The 16,699-nt window shown below is 40.1% G+C and overlaps 1 protein-coding gene across 1 annotated transcript; it reads right to left on the bottom strand.

Annotated features, from left to right (window-relative positions):
• Positions 1-4,917: 4,917 nt before the first annotated feature.
• LOC147882377 (uncharacterized) lies at positions 4,918-7,574 on the bottom strand. Its single transcript, XM_087400674.1, has one exon. It carries the CDS (start codon positions 7,359-7,361, stop codon positions 5,805-5,807), a length of 1,557 nt encoding a protein of 518 aa, XP_087256800.1. The 5' UTR covers positions 7,362-7,574; the 3' UTR covers positions 4,918-5,804.
• Between the last annotated feature and the right edge of the window lie 9,125 nt (positions 7,575-16,699).

Here is a 16,699-nt window from a genome sequence, read left to right on the forward strand (position 1 = left end):
AGTCATGACGCAAAGCTTCACCCAAAACAATTCAATGGAACCCTTAAGGATGACATCTTTCAATGGCTTGATCACATTAATAATTTGGAAGAAGAACTTAAATGGAATCTTAGTTAAAAGGTTGAAGAGATTCTGCAATCATTCCAAGGTCTAGCTACAGCATGGTATCATCAAGTTGGTGCAGGTACAAAATGATCATGGCATCACCTTAGAAATGCTTTGTTCAATGCATTTGGCAACATAGATACAATTAAGGATGCACTTACTTAATTACAATTAAGCATGCACTTACTCAATTACAGGATCTTCAAAATAAGCTTCTATGAAATCTATGGCATAGTTTGGAGTGAAACCTCACTCATTTGTTCATGTGGGTGGATAATAACTGAAGCACTATTGATACCCCTTGGATTGGAATTAATCTAGCAAAGTTCTCAACTAAAGTCCTACCTCTTCCTCTTATTTTACTTACCCCTATTCAAAATTCTACTCCAATGGATATTTATCATGTCCATAATGCTCATCTTAGTCTCATTCTCCTTTTAGAAAACACTTCCAAGATAAGCATAAGTGACAATATAGAAATACACAAGCCCACTATTATTTTAATTGCGATTTTTATGGTCATCATAGAAAGCACTAACAAGTCCTACCTCCTAGAGTCCATAATTCACTAATCTCTTTTCTACCTCCATTGTCCTTCATTGGCAAAGATGACATGGGGGCTTGAGAGGAGAGCAACCTTCAATAAATATGAACTCTCCTTACTCTTCAGCCATTTTTGTTGTGTCAATGACTATTAATGGGATTCCAACTTTAGCTTTAGTTGATTATGGTTCTTCTCTCACTATAGGTCATCCTTTCTTTATCAACGTCTAGTCCATTCTTTCCCATCTAAGTCAATCCTATGTGGAGATTCAAATATTACATCCTTAGGTTTCCAATTTTCTATTATATTCTCTACCTCCAAGTAATTGCTATAGCTCTTTCCCATTAATTTTTTTTTGAACACTCTTGGATTGGATTCTCTTAAATCAAGCTTTGATCAATTACAAGAATAAGTGTTTAAGGTCACTGAATGCCTAGCAAATTCCTTGGATAATTTATTGGATAGTCCGGCTCTTCAAATACACTCCTAATTAAAGATTGAATTCAAAAAGTATAGAGAAGATATTGTAGAGTTTCCAAAATCATTTGTGGATGGTGATCCAATTATTACTATAGCCAAGAGGTCAAAATCCATTCAAGGCCTATTTTAGTTCCTTATCTCACTATGAGCTCACCAAAAGACATTTCCATCATTTAAGAAAAGTTAAGGAAATGCTTAAAAATCAAATCATTTAGCATTCCAAGTGTCCTTAGGCTAGTGAATGTCACCTGGCAAAGAAGAAATATGACATGTATAGGTTTTGCATTGATTCCATTCTCTTAATAATGAAACAGTTAGAGATGTCTATCCATGCCCAAGAATGGATGATGTTTTGAACTCATTAGCTAACTCAAAATACTTCACCACTATTGACTTGCAGTCTAGGTACTTGAAAACTCTAATCAAAGAAGAAGACAAATAGGAAATGACATTTCCCACTCCCTCTGCATTATATGAATTCAATGTCATGGATTGTAGGATATTCATTGTACTGAGTATATTTCAAACATCAATGAGTTTTATCTTTCATGATCTCATTCTACAAGGAAATATATTGATATATCTGGATGACATCTTACTTCATACCTCTTCTTAGGAAGAACACTTTGTTATACTTAAGCAAGTACTAACTCTTCTAAAATGTTTCAACTTGAAATTGAATACAAAATTGCCATTAGTTATCAAAGGAACTCAAATATGGGCTTTATAATTTTAAAAGCTGGAATGAAACCTGACTTAAAGAAATTTTTGGCCTTTTAGAATTTTGTATTTCCTACTAATGTAAAGTGGCTTCACAAATGATCAGTTTTAGTTCACTTCAAAATTATATGCTATCTTAGCTTCCTCTTCATCACCCAATGCAAAAAACTATTTAATTCAAATGGACAAATGAATGTCGAATGGCTTTTAGAAAATTTCTCAAAATTTTTAATGAAGATGCTATTGTCGAGCCCCCAAATTTCATTAAGATGTAGATGATTTGAGCTGATACCTTACACAAGGGTCTTGGAATAGTTCTTTTATAAAAACGTGAATCTTTGATTGGAGACCAATTTCTTGCATCAATAAATCTCTCAATAAACATCAAAATAGCCATTCGGTAATAGTATTAGAATGTTTGGCTGTGCTTCTCATGTTTCGCACTTAATGTACATGGATCCAAGTTTCTTATTGAAACTGATCACAATGCTCTGATAGGTCTAATGGATAAGAAACCTCTATAAGGCCAATTGGCTATGGGGTCTTGACGTTTGCAAGATTATGACTTCACCCTAATGTATTGATCATGTTGTGGGGAAAATGCTCTTTCTCAACCTCATATTCAGTTAGTATAGATCTTGATCCAGAATCCACCTTCTAGTAGCCAATCACCAATAGCCATTAGAACTCCATTGTCAATTACTATTGTTGTGCCTTCCTTACCCTTACTAAAAGAATTTTATATGTTACATTGTGGAGATCCAAATTCAATAAGTATTTATCAAACTATTTTCAACCCCTAAGCCCCCTTCCCAATTTGAAATTCATTTTCAAATTGGAGACTACAAGAATAATAACAAAATTATTGCAAGTGGCTGCAGAATTGGTAGAATATTCACCTTGAATGTGGGCATGGCAATGTCTACACAAGGACAGGGAGTTGTTACAGATAAGAAATATGGCATAAGCGGATTGGCTATGTGATTAGTAACAAAGTTATTACAAGTGGAAGCAGAGTAGAATGTTCACCTTGAATGTGGGCATGCCAATGTTTACAAAAGCACAAGGACTTGTTGAGATATGGCATAAGTGGATTAGCTATGTGAATGTTCAACGATTGAAGCTAATGCAATCTAGAAGGATAGTTGCATGTTTGCCCAGCTTCAGAGTTGAAGACATGGAAAAGATATGTGAAGCATGTCGATTTGGAAAGCAAGCTAGATGAAATGTTTTCACTCAGGAAGGTGCACATCGTTTACTTGTGCTAGATCTCCGATTGTGTAGGTTTTGATACCATGAAAGAAAACAAGACAACGACAACGTAACGGAAGAGAAAAGCTTGAGCTCTATAATCGCACTAGTATACACACAAGAGAAGAGTACTCCATACATGAGAGAGATGGAGGCATGCACAACTCTTTGGCCACTTTGTGGTTGTTCAACATCATCTCCTCTATACACAATACAATTGTGAGCAATCAGCTATACGGCTAGCTAGCTGCACAATTGGGATAGCTACATTGTCATTATTAACGGTACAAACTTTGGTGTAGGACCATCGGCAATCACATTGAGACTACCTAATCTATGACACCGATGGATGCTGAGCTCATTACCTAGGCGGGCAACCATGTGATGAGCTTGCCATTTCAATAGAAAGTCTAGTTATGCGCTTCTACAAGGACGCACATGCTAGAAGGCATAGATCACACAAGGAATTACAAGTTGATGAAAATTATTACGTTGCTTTTCTCAAAAATAAGAAAACCCTTTAATCATGACTTACAGCAAAGAGGAGGCTACATAACTTGCAAAAGGCCATTTGCAATTAACACTATTAAACATTCATTGCATTTAAGGGACCTTTTCTTTGGTCCTAGTTTTAAATTGCTGACGACAAACAAGCCTTTCATGTGGATTTATAGTTTCTCTATGAACCGAGACTTTTGATGCTTGGTGATATACAAAATTGGATATTCTAGGGTAATGATCATTTTCTTTTGTTCATTATTACTAAATACAGATTCCTATGTTGCTCAAACATCAGCCACTGATACTATAATACCATGTGAGCTATGTAGCATCCATATGACATGAATTCTTCGCATCCGTATCCAATAAAGCATTCATGAGTAATATCAAAGAGTGCTCTCGGAAGCTCCTGTAGCATGAGCGTCACTTGGCAATCTTTGGCTAAAATGTTTGTTCATTTCCAGCTAAACTTCAATGACATTAATTTCCCAACAATTTAAGAGCCAAGAAAGCACTACAGTATACAGTGCAAGCACTTAAAATTAAAAAGATTACTCAGATGATCAGAGCAGCACAAATAGAGTACAGTCAAGAAGAAAAAGCCACCTTAAATAAAAGGGAAGTGAATGAAGAGAGGAGATCAAAACCCACCCCATAATTTTCTCTTCCTCTTTTAGTTACCAGCAAGCCTTCCTTTGACCAGGAAAACTTGAGTCAAGTCACCACACAACATAACCCCTCTGCAATAAACCTTCCAGGATGCCAGATGAGCAGAATTTAGGGCTTCGCAATAATCAGATGAGTAGAACTGCTGTTAAAACCTAGTAGTGACGAAAAAAACTGAGTGTAATCTCACACACACACAGTGGTCTACAGCACAAAATGTCCTTAAAAAGAGAGCAATACAAATAGGATTGATAAGTCCAGAAAGAAAGAAAAGGCAATTCAAGGTAAATAGTGAGATAAAAATTAGAGGGAAGATGGAAGCCCACCCCATAATCTCACTCCCTCTTTTTAGTTACCAGCAAGCCCCTATGTGACCACGAAAACTTGACTCAAGTCCCTCAAAATGTATTTCATCTGTAAAGGCAGACCTCAAATTCTAGGCCTTGGAAGAAGCCAGACGAGCAGACATTTTTTCTGCCCATTCTCCTCAAGAAACTACTTTGTTCCACAAAGAAAGAAATATTTGCATAGAATACAATTAGACAAAACCATTGAGAACCACTCACAAAGGTTCCCAGAACTACTAAACACTTCTTAAGACGTACGAAAAGCCACATGATCAGAAAATATGGCCGAAAATTTATCTTGAAAACCTAGCAAATGCCCCCCATGACAATAACGGGAGCGTACTTACTACAAAATCTCCTTACAAAAGGTTCAACCAGTAATATTGGTGAAGTCCTGCCATGAAGATTCTTGTCAATAACTTACGTGCCAAGTACAATGCTGTGGATCCCAAAATTTCTGGCCAATGATTTGAGGAGATGTCTGAGCACCTGCCTTGTTCCTTGATTATTATAAGGCAGGCTTTCTTCGCCATCACAGTTAACAGGTAATTCTTAGACGCCATGTTTTGCACCTTGCCTTATCAGTCTCAGACAAGTTTAAGTTTTAAGCATACAGTCCACACAATGAAGCAACATTCGTCATTGACCAAGTACATTATACATAAAAAATTTTAAGTTCCAATCTGCATCCAAATATGTAGTACATTTGGACACTGATCTCCTTGGAGCAGAATCATCTCGATGTCTATAGCATAACTGAATTCAATTGAAATAATGCTTCTTCAACCTGCCTTGCATTTGCAAGCATGGAGTACAGTAAGGTCCATCGGATTCTTGTCCAACGAGGTGGGGTGAGACTTTATACAAGGCTTGTCCAAAGTTTAACGGAATAAAAGACGCCTTTGTCCTGCTGACCTCGGCATTGCTTCATCAATGAGATACTCCCGCAATTTGCTGAAGCCCCTCCAACCGATGCACAGCAGATAGACCACGCCCCTTCCATTTGCATGGAGAACAGACTGAAGGACCCAGGCAATGAATTGAATCTCCATGGAAAGGAGAGAAAGAACGGGATGTAGAGCAACATTGCTGCTTGAACACAGACGGGAGCCAAAATATCAGTCACACAAACACCCCGATTCCAATCATCATCCTCATTGTCAACAACAACATGGTTTTGCAAGGGTCACCTATCGGATAACAAAGGCCCTCATTCGGGGGTTTGAGGAGGGGGAAGAGGCAAGCTTGGAGGACTTAAGGGGAGGGGAGAGTTCAAGGAAGTAGCTTTTGTCCGGAAGAGGAGGCTGCTGCTGCTGCTGCTGCTGCTGGGAGGATGTAGCACCCCAATCCAGTAACAGGCAGATGATGCTGGAGTAGTTGAAGGCAGTGGCAAGGTCAAGGGCGGAGCAACCGCTATTACTGAGGGCATTGATGTTGGCGCCATGCTTGAGGAGGAGCTGAACAACATCCTTCTGACCAGCTTCAGTGGCACAGTGTAGGACAGTGTAGCCTTCATTGTCTGTGATCTTGACGTCAGCTCCTTCCTCTATGAGAGCTCTGACTAGAGATATGTGGCCTTTGAAGGCAGCTCGGTGCATGGCAGTCCAGCCATGCTCATCTGCTCCATTAGGGGATGCCCCTGCTTGCAAGCTCTTTTGGAGCTCATCCAGCCTTCCTCTGCTTGCAGCCCTGCAGAGCTCGTCCCCTAAGCTTAGCTCCTGCAGCAGTGTCCTTTCTCCCAGGGACCTGGCAATGTCGCCCGGTGTTTGCCCTCTCGCATTCCTCACCCATTTGTTAGCTCCATGCCTCAAGAGAAGCTCCACAGCCACCCCATCCCTCTTGGCCACCGCCCTGTGCAGAGGTGCCTCCCCATCCCCATCCCTCACATCCAAATCAGCCCCCTCCTCCAGCAGCAGTTCCAAACACATATGCTTCCTCCCCTCCACCGCCATATGCACAGCAGTTCTCCCACCGTTCATCTTGTAATTCATCTCAGCCCCCTTCTCCAGCAGTAGCCTCAGCACCTCTGCATGCCCCCCCAACACCGCATGGTGCAGGGCCGTCCACCCTGATGGGTTCCTCGTATCCGTCCTCGCTCCCCTTGCCAACAGTAGCTCCACTATCAGGGCCTCCCCTTTTGTCGCTGCATCCTGCAACGCCGTGTCTCCCGACTTCGTTTTGGCCTCCACATCTGCCATGAACTCTAGCAGCAGCTGCACCAGCTCTGGCCTCCCACTCGCCACTGCAATATGCATGGGTGTGCGCCCCTGATCGTCCGTAGAGTCGACCAGCTTCTCGTCCAATTCCAGTACCTCCCTGATGTCCTCCATGGATCCGTCTGCGAGGAGGTTTCTCAGGATCCCGCCACCGATAAATTTGACCCTCAGGCCGTGATCAGAGAACACCTGCTTCTTCTTGGCCGTGAACCATTCCAGGGAGACGGCCTCGTTATCGCTTCCTCCCGGAACCACCACGCTTTTCACAAGAAACTTGTCGTGGCTGTGTGGAAATGCATCTGGCAGCTCCGTCTGAGGATTTAATATGATATCGACTACAGCTACGCCGAGAGGGGCGATGATCCCATGTGTGGGCTTGATAGTGTACCTCTTGGGGGCGGTGGGCTGCACCTTAAACGCTACTGGCATCGTGTACATGACGTTCTTCAGCTGGACAGTGGCAGATGACTTCTCTCCAACTTCAAATTTGACGATGAGCTCCTGGGGTTCTATGATGAGAAGCCTGTCCATGGCAGAACGAGCAGAGCGAGCTAAGGGAGTGATGAAACGGAATTCTATGATGAGCAGATGGAGTTACAAGCGATAGGAAGTCGGGAAGCAGCTCGAATGGTACAGAATAGCTTCGACTAGGGTCGCAAGGGACGACAGGATGATAGAGAACGACGCGAGGTGGTGACATATGAAAAGGTCATGCTGCGAAAAGTTCCAAGCGATTCGTCTCGCCACCTGCCCCTGCTCTGTATCTGTCTCTGCAAGCTTCTCTCTCTGTGTGTGTACTTGATCCGTCTCTCCTCGCCTGCCGCTGCTTAGCTCTCTGTATCCGAGCTTGGAGCTGCTTCTGCGATGCATCAATCGCTCCCTCCTCCCTTTCTCTCTCTGCGCCTGCTTGATCCGCCTACCGCTGGTTTCGTGTGCTTGATCCGCCTGCCGCTCGTTTGCTCTCTGTATCCGAGCTTAATCTTCTGCGAAGCTCCTTCTGCGATGAATCAATCACTCGCTCCCTCCCTCCCTCCCTCCCTCTCTCTCTTTGTGCGACTCCTATGCTGGTTAGCTCTCTGTAATCCGAGCTTAATCTTCTGTGGAGCTCCTTCTGCGATCGCTTCTCTCTCTCTCTCTCTCTCTCTCTCTCATGTGCTGTTACGTAAGAAAGTTTTCTTCCTCGTCATCTTCTCGTTGTTTTGGTTGTCATTCTTCTTCCTCTTCTTCTTCTTCTGCTTCCGTCCTTACAATGTAAGGATCGCTCGCTGGAGTCCCCGTCAGCGCCGGGTTGAGATCCGCTCATGTCTGCATGCTCCCAGACGGTCGGCGATCAAACAAGAGCATGCTGTCTGGCGCTAGGATGGCGCAGCGCACGAAGCGGAAGGGGAGAGGGCGATAGGACAAGGTAGGAGCATAGAAGGGGATAGGAGGGGGTCGGCAAAGGGACTTGGTTGGTTGGTTGGTTTATACGTAGAGTGTGGAGGGGTTTAGGGGCACATGGCTCCAAGTGGCAACTCTTCCTTGTTCCTAGGCACCCCCATTCAACCTTCAACATTCAACTGCCTTCCTTCCTCCACACCACACAGACCCTTCTCTTCCATGCAAAATTCCCCTCCCTCCATGCATTACTCTCAAGGGATGTTCTCCAAGCATTCCCTTGTTCTTGTACCCTCGAGGGCCCAACCATCTCCATGTTAAGCTCATCTATCTACATCCACCCTCCCCTTTGTTGTCCCTCCGTACTGCTACTCACTTGCCCCACCCTTGCGTGTAACGCCTGAAAAGGTGCTTTCTGCAGGCCAAAGAGCACACATCCCACATCATCATCATGGCACTTGCTACTCCTATTCTTGGGGAGCAGCATAGGGAAGGCAATTCCCGCTTATGCTATAGGCCATCTTTAAAAAGCTTTGATTGGAGAAAGTCGCCTCAACCCCTGAGTGCCTTTAAAGCATGAGCAATTCGGCCACATCAAATAGGAAACAAAAATCTAAGCAATTTGCCCCTATAAACTAAGGGCATACAATAGGAACAGTGAATTGCCTAACATTTCTAGCATAACTATTCGCTATTGCATTTCAACACAGCTTCTAAATTGTCTCAAGATGTAAGCTCGTCCTTGCAAAGAAGTGCAAATCTCACTCGGCTCTGATTAGATTTGCACTAGGGGCACAAACATCCACCATTCTCATCCCCTATAATCGAGGGGCTACCCACCATTTGCAATAAAATTTGTTATATTGACATGACGCAACCACAAGAACTCCCTATAAGCTAATCTTAAATGACTAGAGTTCCATGAAAACATGACTCTATGATTTAGGGGTGCTCTATTGGATGCCACATATTCTTTTTTTTTTTGTAGTTGCAAGTTGGTTTCCCTTTTTATATGTTCTTGCTCCCCTTAGGTGTGGTTGTGGCTTCTTTTTTTTCTACTGCAATTACCACCTTTCTTTTAAAACTCTCTTACTGTCCATGCCTTTCTTTTGCTCTTTTACCAAAATGAACCCAATTGATTGTATTCCATTTGGAAATGTGGATCCAAAGTGATGAAACTTTTGAAAAAGCAAACCCATTAAGAGTAATATCCTTGATGATTATTGCTTTGAGAATATCCCTCCCTCCCTCCCTTCCCCCCTCCTCCCCCCCCCCCCCCCGCCCTCTCTCTCTCTCTCTCTCTCTCTCTCTCTCTCTCTCTCTCTCCAACCCTTGCTTAAACATCCACATATAATCCAACTCCCAGTTAATACAAGGAAGAGCATCCATTCTCCCTTGTCAAAATTTCTACATGGGTACTTTAATTATAAATGCAAGTTGCTAATAGTAGCTTTTGGATTAGATTGAATAGCTCTATTAAAATATGGATTTTTCTCGGTCTGATTCCCTAGTTATATAGCCTCATTCTCTAAGAAATGGATTTCATTAACTCATAGAATTTGAAGCCTAATAATATGCTTCAAGTAAATTGCTAACCTAATTCAATAGCTAAGCAAAGGGTGCAAGAAAGTGATAAGGGGTAGATAGGTGCATATGATTCCTTTCATTATATTGATGAGCAAGGGTACACATAGCCCATACACTATCTATTAGACCCCAAAAGTGACTTCAAAATGCTTCTCAAAAGGCCCTCTTCTCTCATATATGATTGATGCATCTAGCATCGAAAGTGATGTCTTTGCATTGCAAAATAAAATTTTGTAGAGAAGAGAGAGAGAGAGAGAGAGAGAGAGAGAGAGATAGATAAAATGTATTCATTACCTTTTTAGATGATAGAGACTTGATAGGTTGAGGGAAGCAAGATCAATATAATATGTTTTTTTGCCTTGTGCTAAAGGATCTGCATGAAGAGGTTGACCTTCTCAATTACGACCTTGCTTTCCTAAGTATTGTATAATTGATGAGCACTAATTAGAATTTAGTTTGGCATGTTGTCCAACTGTTGAAATATTTGAAAATTAGCTATGAAAACCATATTGAAAATTTTAGCTATGAAAACCATGTTTTCAAAAATTACTTGGTAAACTTTATTGGCACTCCCATGTGAACTATATTTTCAAGTATCGACACACGTAATGAAAATAACCTTTTAGGTTAGCTTTTTGCAGAGAGAGGCCCCAAAATTCTGTCATCCTTGGACAAGGTAACTCCCACCAGTGGTCTTTCATAGTTTACCCTTAGACAAGCTAGCAACTCACTAGTGGGTCCCATTGAATATATGTAATAGGAAGGACAATCCATATGTAAGGAGCTTAAAGTATTTGCAAATATAGAAATAATAATGCAAGTGGTTTCAAGACCAAAAATCAAAGAAGGTGGTTATGCCACTAAGGCCTTTCTATGCCACATCAAAAGGGCCCAAGAGACTTCCATAGTTTATTACACAAGTGTGAAAAAAAGGATAAATTAATAAATGAGGGATATTTATGAATTTTATATACTTAGATTAAATCGTATTTGTATCAAAAAAGCCATGAAAGCTTCAATTAACTTAAAAACTACACCCTATTAAATGCACTATTTCTCGCTATGTGTATTTAGAATAGTAAGATTAGTATTACTAAATATAATCTTCTGATAGCTTTTGATTGTTGGCCTATTTCCATGGATGTGGCACAAGAGACCTCATAAAGTAATATATAGACAAAGTGTGCATGATAGGTTAGAATGATTGACTTCATGTGTTATGTCATTGCCTCCCTTTTCCTAATAAATTTCGTCTTGCTTTGTAGAAATTGGTTTGTTTGAGCTGACCTCTTGTTGGAATGGAAAGCTATTGAAGGAAACAATCATAGGATTATTATAAAAGAAGATATTAAATTCATTTTCTTTAGAATCTAGATGGGCTCTAAAGAAAAATGGGAGAGAATAGGGCCCACCCATACCATGGGTTCTAATAATAAAATCATATCAATATTATTAAAGAGCATAATAATCTCATTGGCTTTTAGATGGGCTCTAAAAAGAGAGAAAAATGGGAGGGAGTAGTCCCACCCACACCATAGGTTTTAGTAATCTAACCCTACTTTGATAATGGTTTCATAATCCAATGGATCTACTTCAATTGAGAGATTATGAGCCGTCACACTTACAGTTGGTTGTGACCCAATCAGACCTTGATTATACCATTTCAACAACAACTCTAAAACATGATGTGGTTGAGTCATGTCCTGTATGTTAGGCCACTACATCCAAATTGAAGTCCCATAGAGGCCTAGTCAATACACAAACTTGGCATAAGCACTTAGTGCAAATTTGGTTTTATCCACTACATATTTTCCCATACAATAATTTAACAAATAAATAGTAAATCATGTTTGTGCTAAGAACATGCATCCATCTTTTGGATCCATCACGAATGTGAAATCTCTCTCAGAGATCCATCCTTTGCGTTGCTTTTGACCATGAGTAGATCTTCTATGGAACTCTCTAGGATATAATTGATGACCATGGTAGTGTCTATGTCCATTGTATCAAAGATCTTGTTTTTTCCTTTAGTCTAAGTGGTCCCTGTTGACTGTGCGCTATATGAATGTGTAAGTAAGAAGATCCTATGTCTCATTGGAATAGATGACTGACTAGGTAGACAAACCAAAGTAGGATCGTCAAATATGATGAAGCCACATCAATGATAACATCTGTAGATATTACCATTCTTTTCTTGACTAGATCATATACTGTGTATGCCTTGCATTCTATTGCATACCCTCTAATGAGACACTTGATAGACTTCAATCGAACTTGTTCTTTAGTGCATTTAGAATGTGAGCATAGGAAAGAGAGCCAAGTATTCTCAAGTGATTGAAAGAGGGATTAACTCCTATGAATGCCTATTTTTGGCATCTTCTTCTGCAAGAGAGCTATGGGATTTTTTTTTCATTAGATACTATTGTGTTACATGCTTCTTCCCCCAATAGTGCCTTGGGTCTTTCTTCTCCAATGTACATCTTGTAAACTCTGCAATGACTCTATCGGATACTCCATTTTGTTTTAGGAGTGTATTTGCATATGAATTGTTGTTTAATTCCATAGTTTTTGCAGAAGGCATCAAACTCTATGGACTTATATTTCCCATCCATTGTTAATGGAGGGCCTTGATGTGGTTACCAATCTTCTTTTTGCCACGTATTTGAAATCTTTCAAGATGTTGATTGTGTTAAAATTTTGCTCCATGCAGTATATCCAAGTCTTCTTGGAGCATTAGTAAATGTGATGAATTCTAATGCTCATGTGGAATGTGACTATTGGCTAGGACCTCCTTGACAAAAAGGAAGAGAGAGACAAAGAGAAAAGATGAAATTGAGCTAGGTAAATTCATGATAGTATAAAGTTATCGTGTTCATTTTAATGAATTGATTAAAATTGAGTTAATGAATGATTTGCCTAGTAAAAATATAGTTTCCCACTTATGGATTTAACCAATGATCCATGTGAAGGGGGAAATGCCATGCAAGGCCGAGATGACATAGAAGAAGAAATGGAAAATCTTCCATGCTTGAGAGAGCCTCTAGGAAGAGAAAACAAAGCCGGCTAACAAGGGTAGACTCCCTTGCCTTTCCAAAAGCAAGATCCTTCCTTCAAAACACTTTCTCAAAGATGAGGCTTAGTTGATAAATATTGTGATCCTCCCCAAAAAGGATCTTCGGGAGAGATACAAGAATTATAATGTTTGTGGTGGAACAAATTTATTTGAGTGTTCTTCTAAGGCCCTCTAAGGAGGAAGAACAATGCACTTTTGCACAAAGGAGGTATAGAGGGCCAAGAAACCCATCCAAGGTAGAAAAGGGAGGTTGGGAGCCAGACCCTTAGACATGGGTCTTAAGAGAGAGGAGACCAATCACCAATTGTTTATGACCTCTTCTCTTTTCATTCACTGTGTAATACTTTTGATTCCATGCTCAGAATTTCAATTTCAGTAATAATCCACCACTTCTGGAGTATTTTGTGTCTTGGGTTTAGTGGCTTGCAAGGAATATGCCTTCAAAATAAAGGGTGGTATAGCCCAATCGTGTTTACTGTGGTCTTCCATAGCATTTTATGAAGGGAAAGTTTGCATGATACTTTGAGCAACCCCTAGAATATCACAATTCTAGCATGTAGCACTAACAAGGTGGATATAGCTCTTCTCCTCTATTAACACTTGCACCATTCATTCACTCATGATTATGCACATTCCAAAACAAACAAGAGGCAGCATGTCCCTATCTAGAAAAGTCTCATGGGTGGAATCATTATTCGTCACCACAAATCTAAAGGATTATATGTATTAGGACAAGCACTCTCAGACCATATGCCTGCTACGAGGGTAGGAAAAAAGATCAATGGAGTTCACTATTTTAAAAACTATTATATTGCGTGCATTCAAGGGTTGCATGTAAAATATCTTATCTGAGAATTTTGTTAGATTTACATACATGATACTTTGCTAGGATTTCCAAACCCATGACAAAAAAATTAAAGAAAGGAACAACTATCCAATGGAATGCTAAATGCTAAGAAAGCTTTTAGACATTAGAAGGTGCTATGACCACCCTAAAGTTCCTAGAGTTTCACCCAAGAATTTTTCCTAACCACTAAAGCTCATGGAGTAGGCATTAGTGGGGTCCTACACAACCTTATTTGAATGCTAGAAAAGGAGGTGGAATGTCAACATCCAAGAAAATGACTTTGATATTAAGTACAAACCGGGGAAGGAAGATGATGCTATCATGTCAAACCCCCCAATTTTGTGCCATCTCCATGATAGGGAATCCTTGGATTTGAGAGATAAGACGAGGACACACATTTTGGACATATCTTGCAAAAATAAACCTCAGCGATCTAAATTAAAACATTACCGAGAATAAAATGGAATGCTGTTCTATAGGGAAAGGGTTTCCAAGTACAACCCAATGAAAGAATACCACCTTCATGAACTACATTGTTCACCTATTGCTACACATCTAGGTTTTCAAAAAGCCTATAACAGAGTAAAGAGCCTTTTTTTAAAGCTAGAAATGAAGAAAGAAATAAGAGAAAATGTGCATTAAAGGTTTACCCTATCAAAAGATAAAGATAGTTTGGGGAACTATACATGTGTGTGTGTGTGTGTGTGTGTGTGTAAATAAATAAGTGTCTATCTATGAGATACATTTACTTATCAAATTTTGCACGCACATGCGTGCGCGTGTGTGTGTGTGTGTGGCCCACCCCCAACCCAGAGGGTAAGACCACATGGTGGGGAGTAAGCCCACCATGTGGAACTTACTCCCCTTAATGCATAAACCACTTCTGCAAAATAGATATAAAGGTTAATAGAAAATAAGGCGGATCAAAAAATGACTAGGGATTATCCATGGTAAAGAATTATCCAATGGATGTGAATTAATTGTATGGCACTAGCTTGACCAAAGGCTAGTTGGGAAATCAAAGTGTGTGTTTAGATTAAAAAGTCCCATCAATAATTGAGCCATACAATTAATTCCATCAATTGGATAAAAATTTTAAAAAGGGAGACATATAAGGAAAAAATGTTTAAGACATCTAAGTTGAAAAATGCAACAACCAAAGTTTGCAAAAGAAATCATCAAAACTAATAATTTTTAATAATATTGAGTTTGACAAACACAATATTGAAAGAAGTTGTTGAATCCTCAAGCAGTCCCGGTTCCGAGGTCAAGGTCCACTTACCTACCACCATCCAAACTACTTATTAATTCCCCATGTCAAAGGAGTTGAAACCCACCTTTCGTTTATCAGATTCTTCTCTTAGCTATCTATACCACTAGTCCCTATGACCTTGACTCTTTGCTTAACCCTTTGGTTTCCCTTTATAATAAATAGTTTTCCAAAGGTCTTTCCAATCTACATGTAGCCATGACCAAGACTTGTATCTGTCTTTGTAGGAATCTCTTACACACTATCAAAACCTATATGCCATCAGCCACATCTCCTCCTTCATTGATTAGAATACTTCATCCCTTATCTATCCCTCCCAGGTCTTCTTATCAACACCTTCTTGTATAGAATAATCCAAGCCTCTACCATTCCCCCTGCTCTCCACATACACATTCTCTCCTCCTTTGCTAATGGAACAACTCCAAACCCAAACTATAGTAGGGGGATTCATTCACGTAAAATGACAGCAATCTTAACAATGCATTATCCAAACATATAACCCTTTCCTTGATGATTCCAAGTTTATGTAATCATTTATGACATTTCATTATCTCTGCATACGTGCCTATCATGTGAGTGCACTTCAAAGATTTTGAGATATTTTATCTACAGAAGGATATCATCCAAATGAAAACACTTATAAATTTGAATAGAAAAAGGGTGTATTTAAAATTGTACAAATTACAACACCCCTTGAATACATATGATATTGTAGGTTTTAATATTGTGAGCATCCTGGGCCTTTGCTCCTACCCCTCCTAGCATGCATATAGTATGAAAGTATGCAGGTAGATCAACCGATGAGGATGGTCACAGATGTTCCTGGAAAGATTTTGAAAGGTGGTCAACATGGAGTTGTTGCACCAACACCTTGTCGCACAAGCACCTCTTTGCATCTACAGCTATGTGTACTGGGCATTGAGACGTTTTTCTCTACAATAATACAAGTGGTTCGTTACCTTGTACATTACTCATTCTTGTTTCTCCATTTCTCATACACCTATCTGTTGACCCTCCAATGGCGGTGGGGTACGTCTATACCTTGGTGTTGTTGTATTCTGATCCATGCCATCATTGATCCAAGAGGCATACAACAATCTAGCATCTTGCACATGAGTTAAATGGATTGTTCGCCATCCTATATATTTTCCTCACTTGTGATCACATTTACTATGTTCAATGACATTTTCCTATTCATCACATGTCTTGGATTTTGACATCCTTTTCTTTGATTTGACATGTAAAAACTGTCCACGACAAATTTATACAAGGTTGCCCTTGAACTCATGCTCTCTTCTCTATCTTGTAAATTTTTATTGACTGTTTCTAGCACAACCTTCTTTGTCATTCCCAAAGGAAGATGATGTTGGCATTCCCCAGACAAGTCTTCGATACCTGTGAGCATGTTTGAGTCGCTTGCAATACAAGACAAGTCTTCTATACCAGTGGGCATGTGTGGGTCACTTGCAACACCAGACAAGTCTTCTATACTAGTGAGCATGTTCTAGTCACTTGCAACATAAGACACATCCTCTATACTAGTGAGCATATTTGAGTCACTTGCAACCTCTCTTGCATCAACATCACTTCTTATAATGTCCTCAATACCTGAAAGCATGCCGCTATGGTAGTCTTTAGAGATGCCATGATTTCTCAATTTTTGAGCCCGTTTGTGCAATTCTTTTCTTCTAATAATACTTTCATGTATCTTCCAC

Source organism: Dipteris shenzhenensis, chromosome 29 (assembly GCF_047967505.1).
Source record: "Dipteris shenzhenensis isolate YYH24624 ecotype China chromosome 29, Dip_SZ_1.0, whole genome shotgun sequence".
Taxonomy (NCBI): domain Eukaryota; kingdom Viridiplantae; phylum Streptophyta; class Polypodiopsida; order Gleicheniales; family Dipteridaceae; genus Dipteris; species Dipteris shenzhenensis.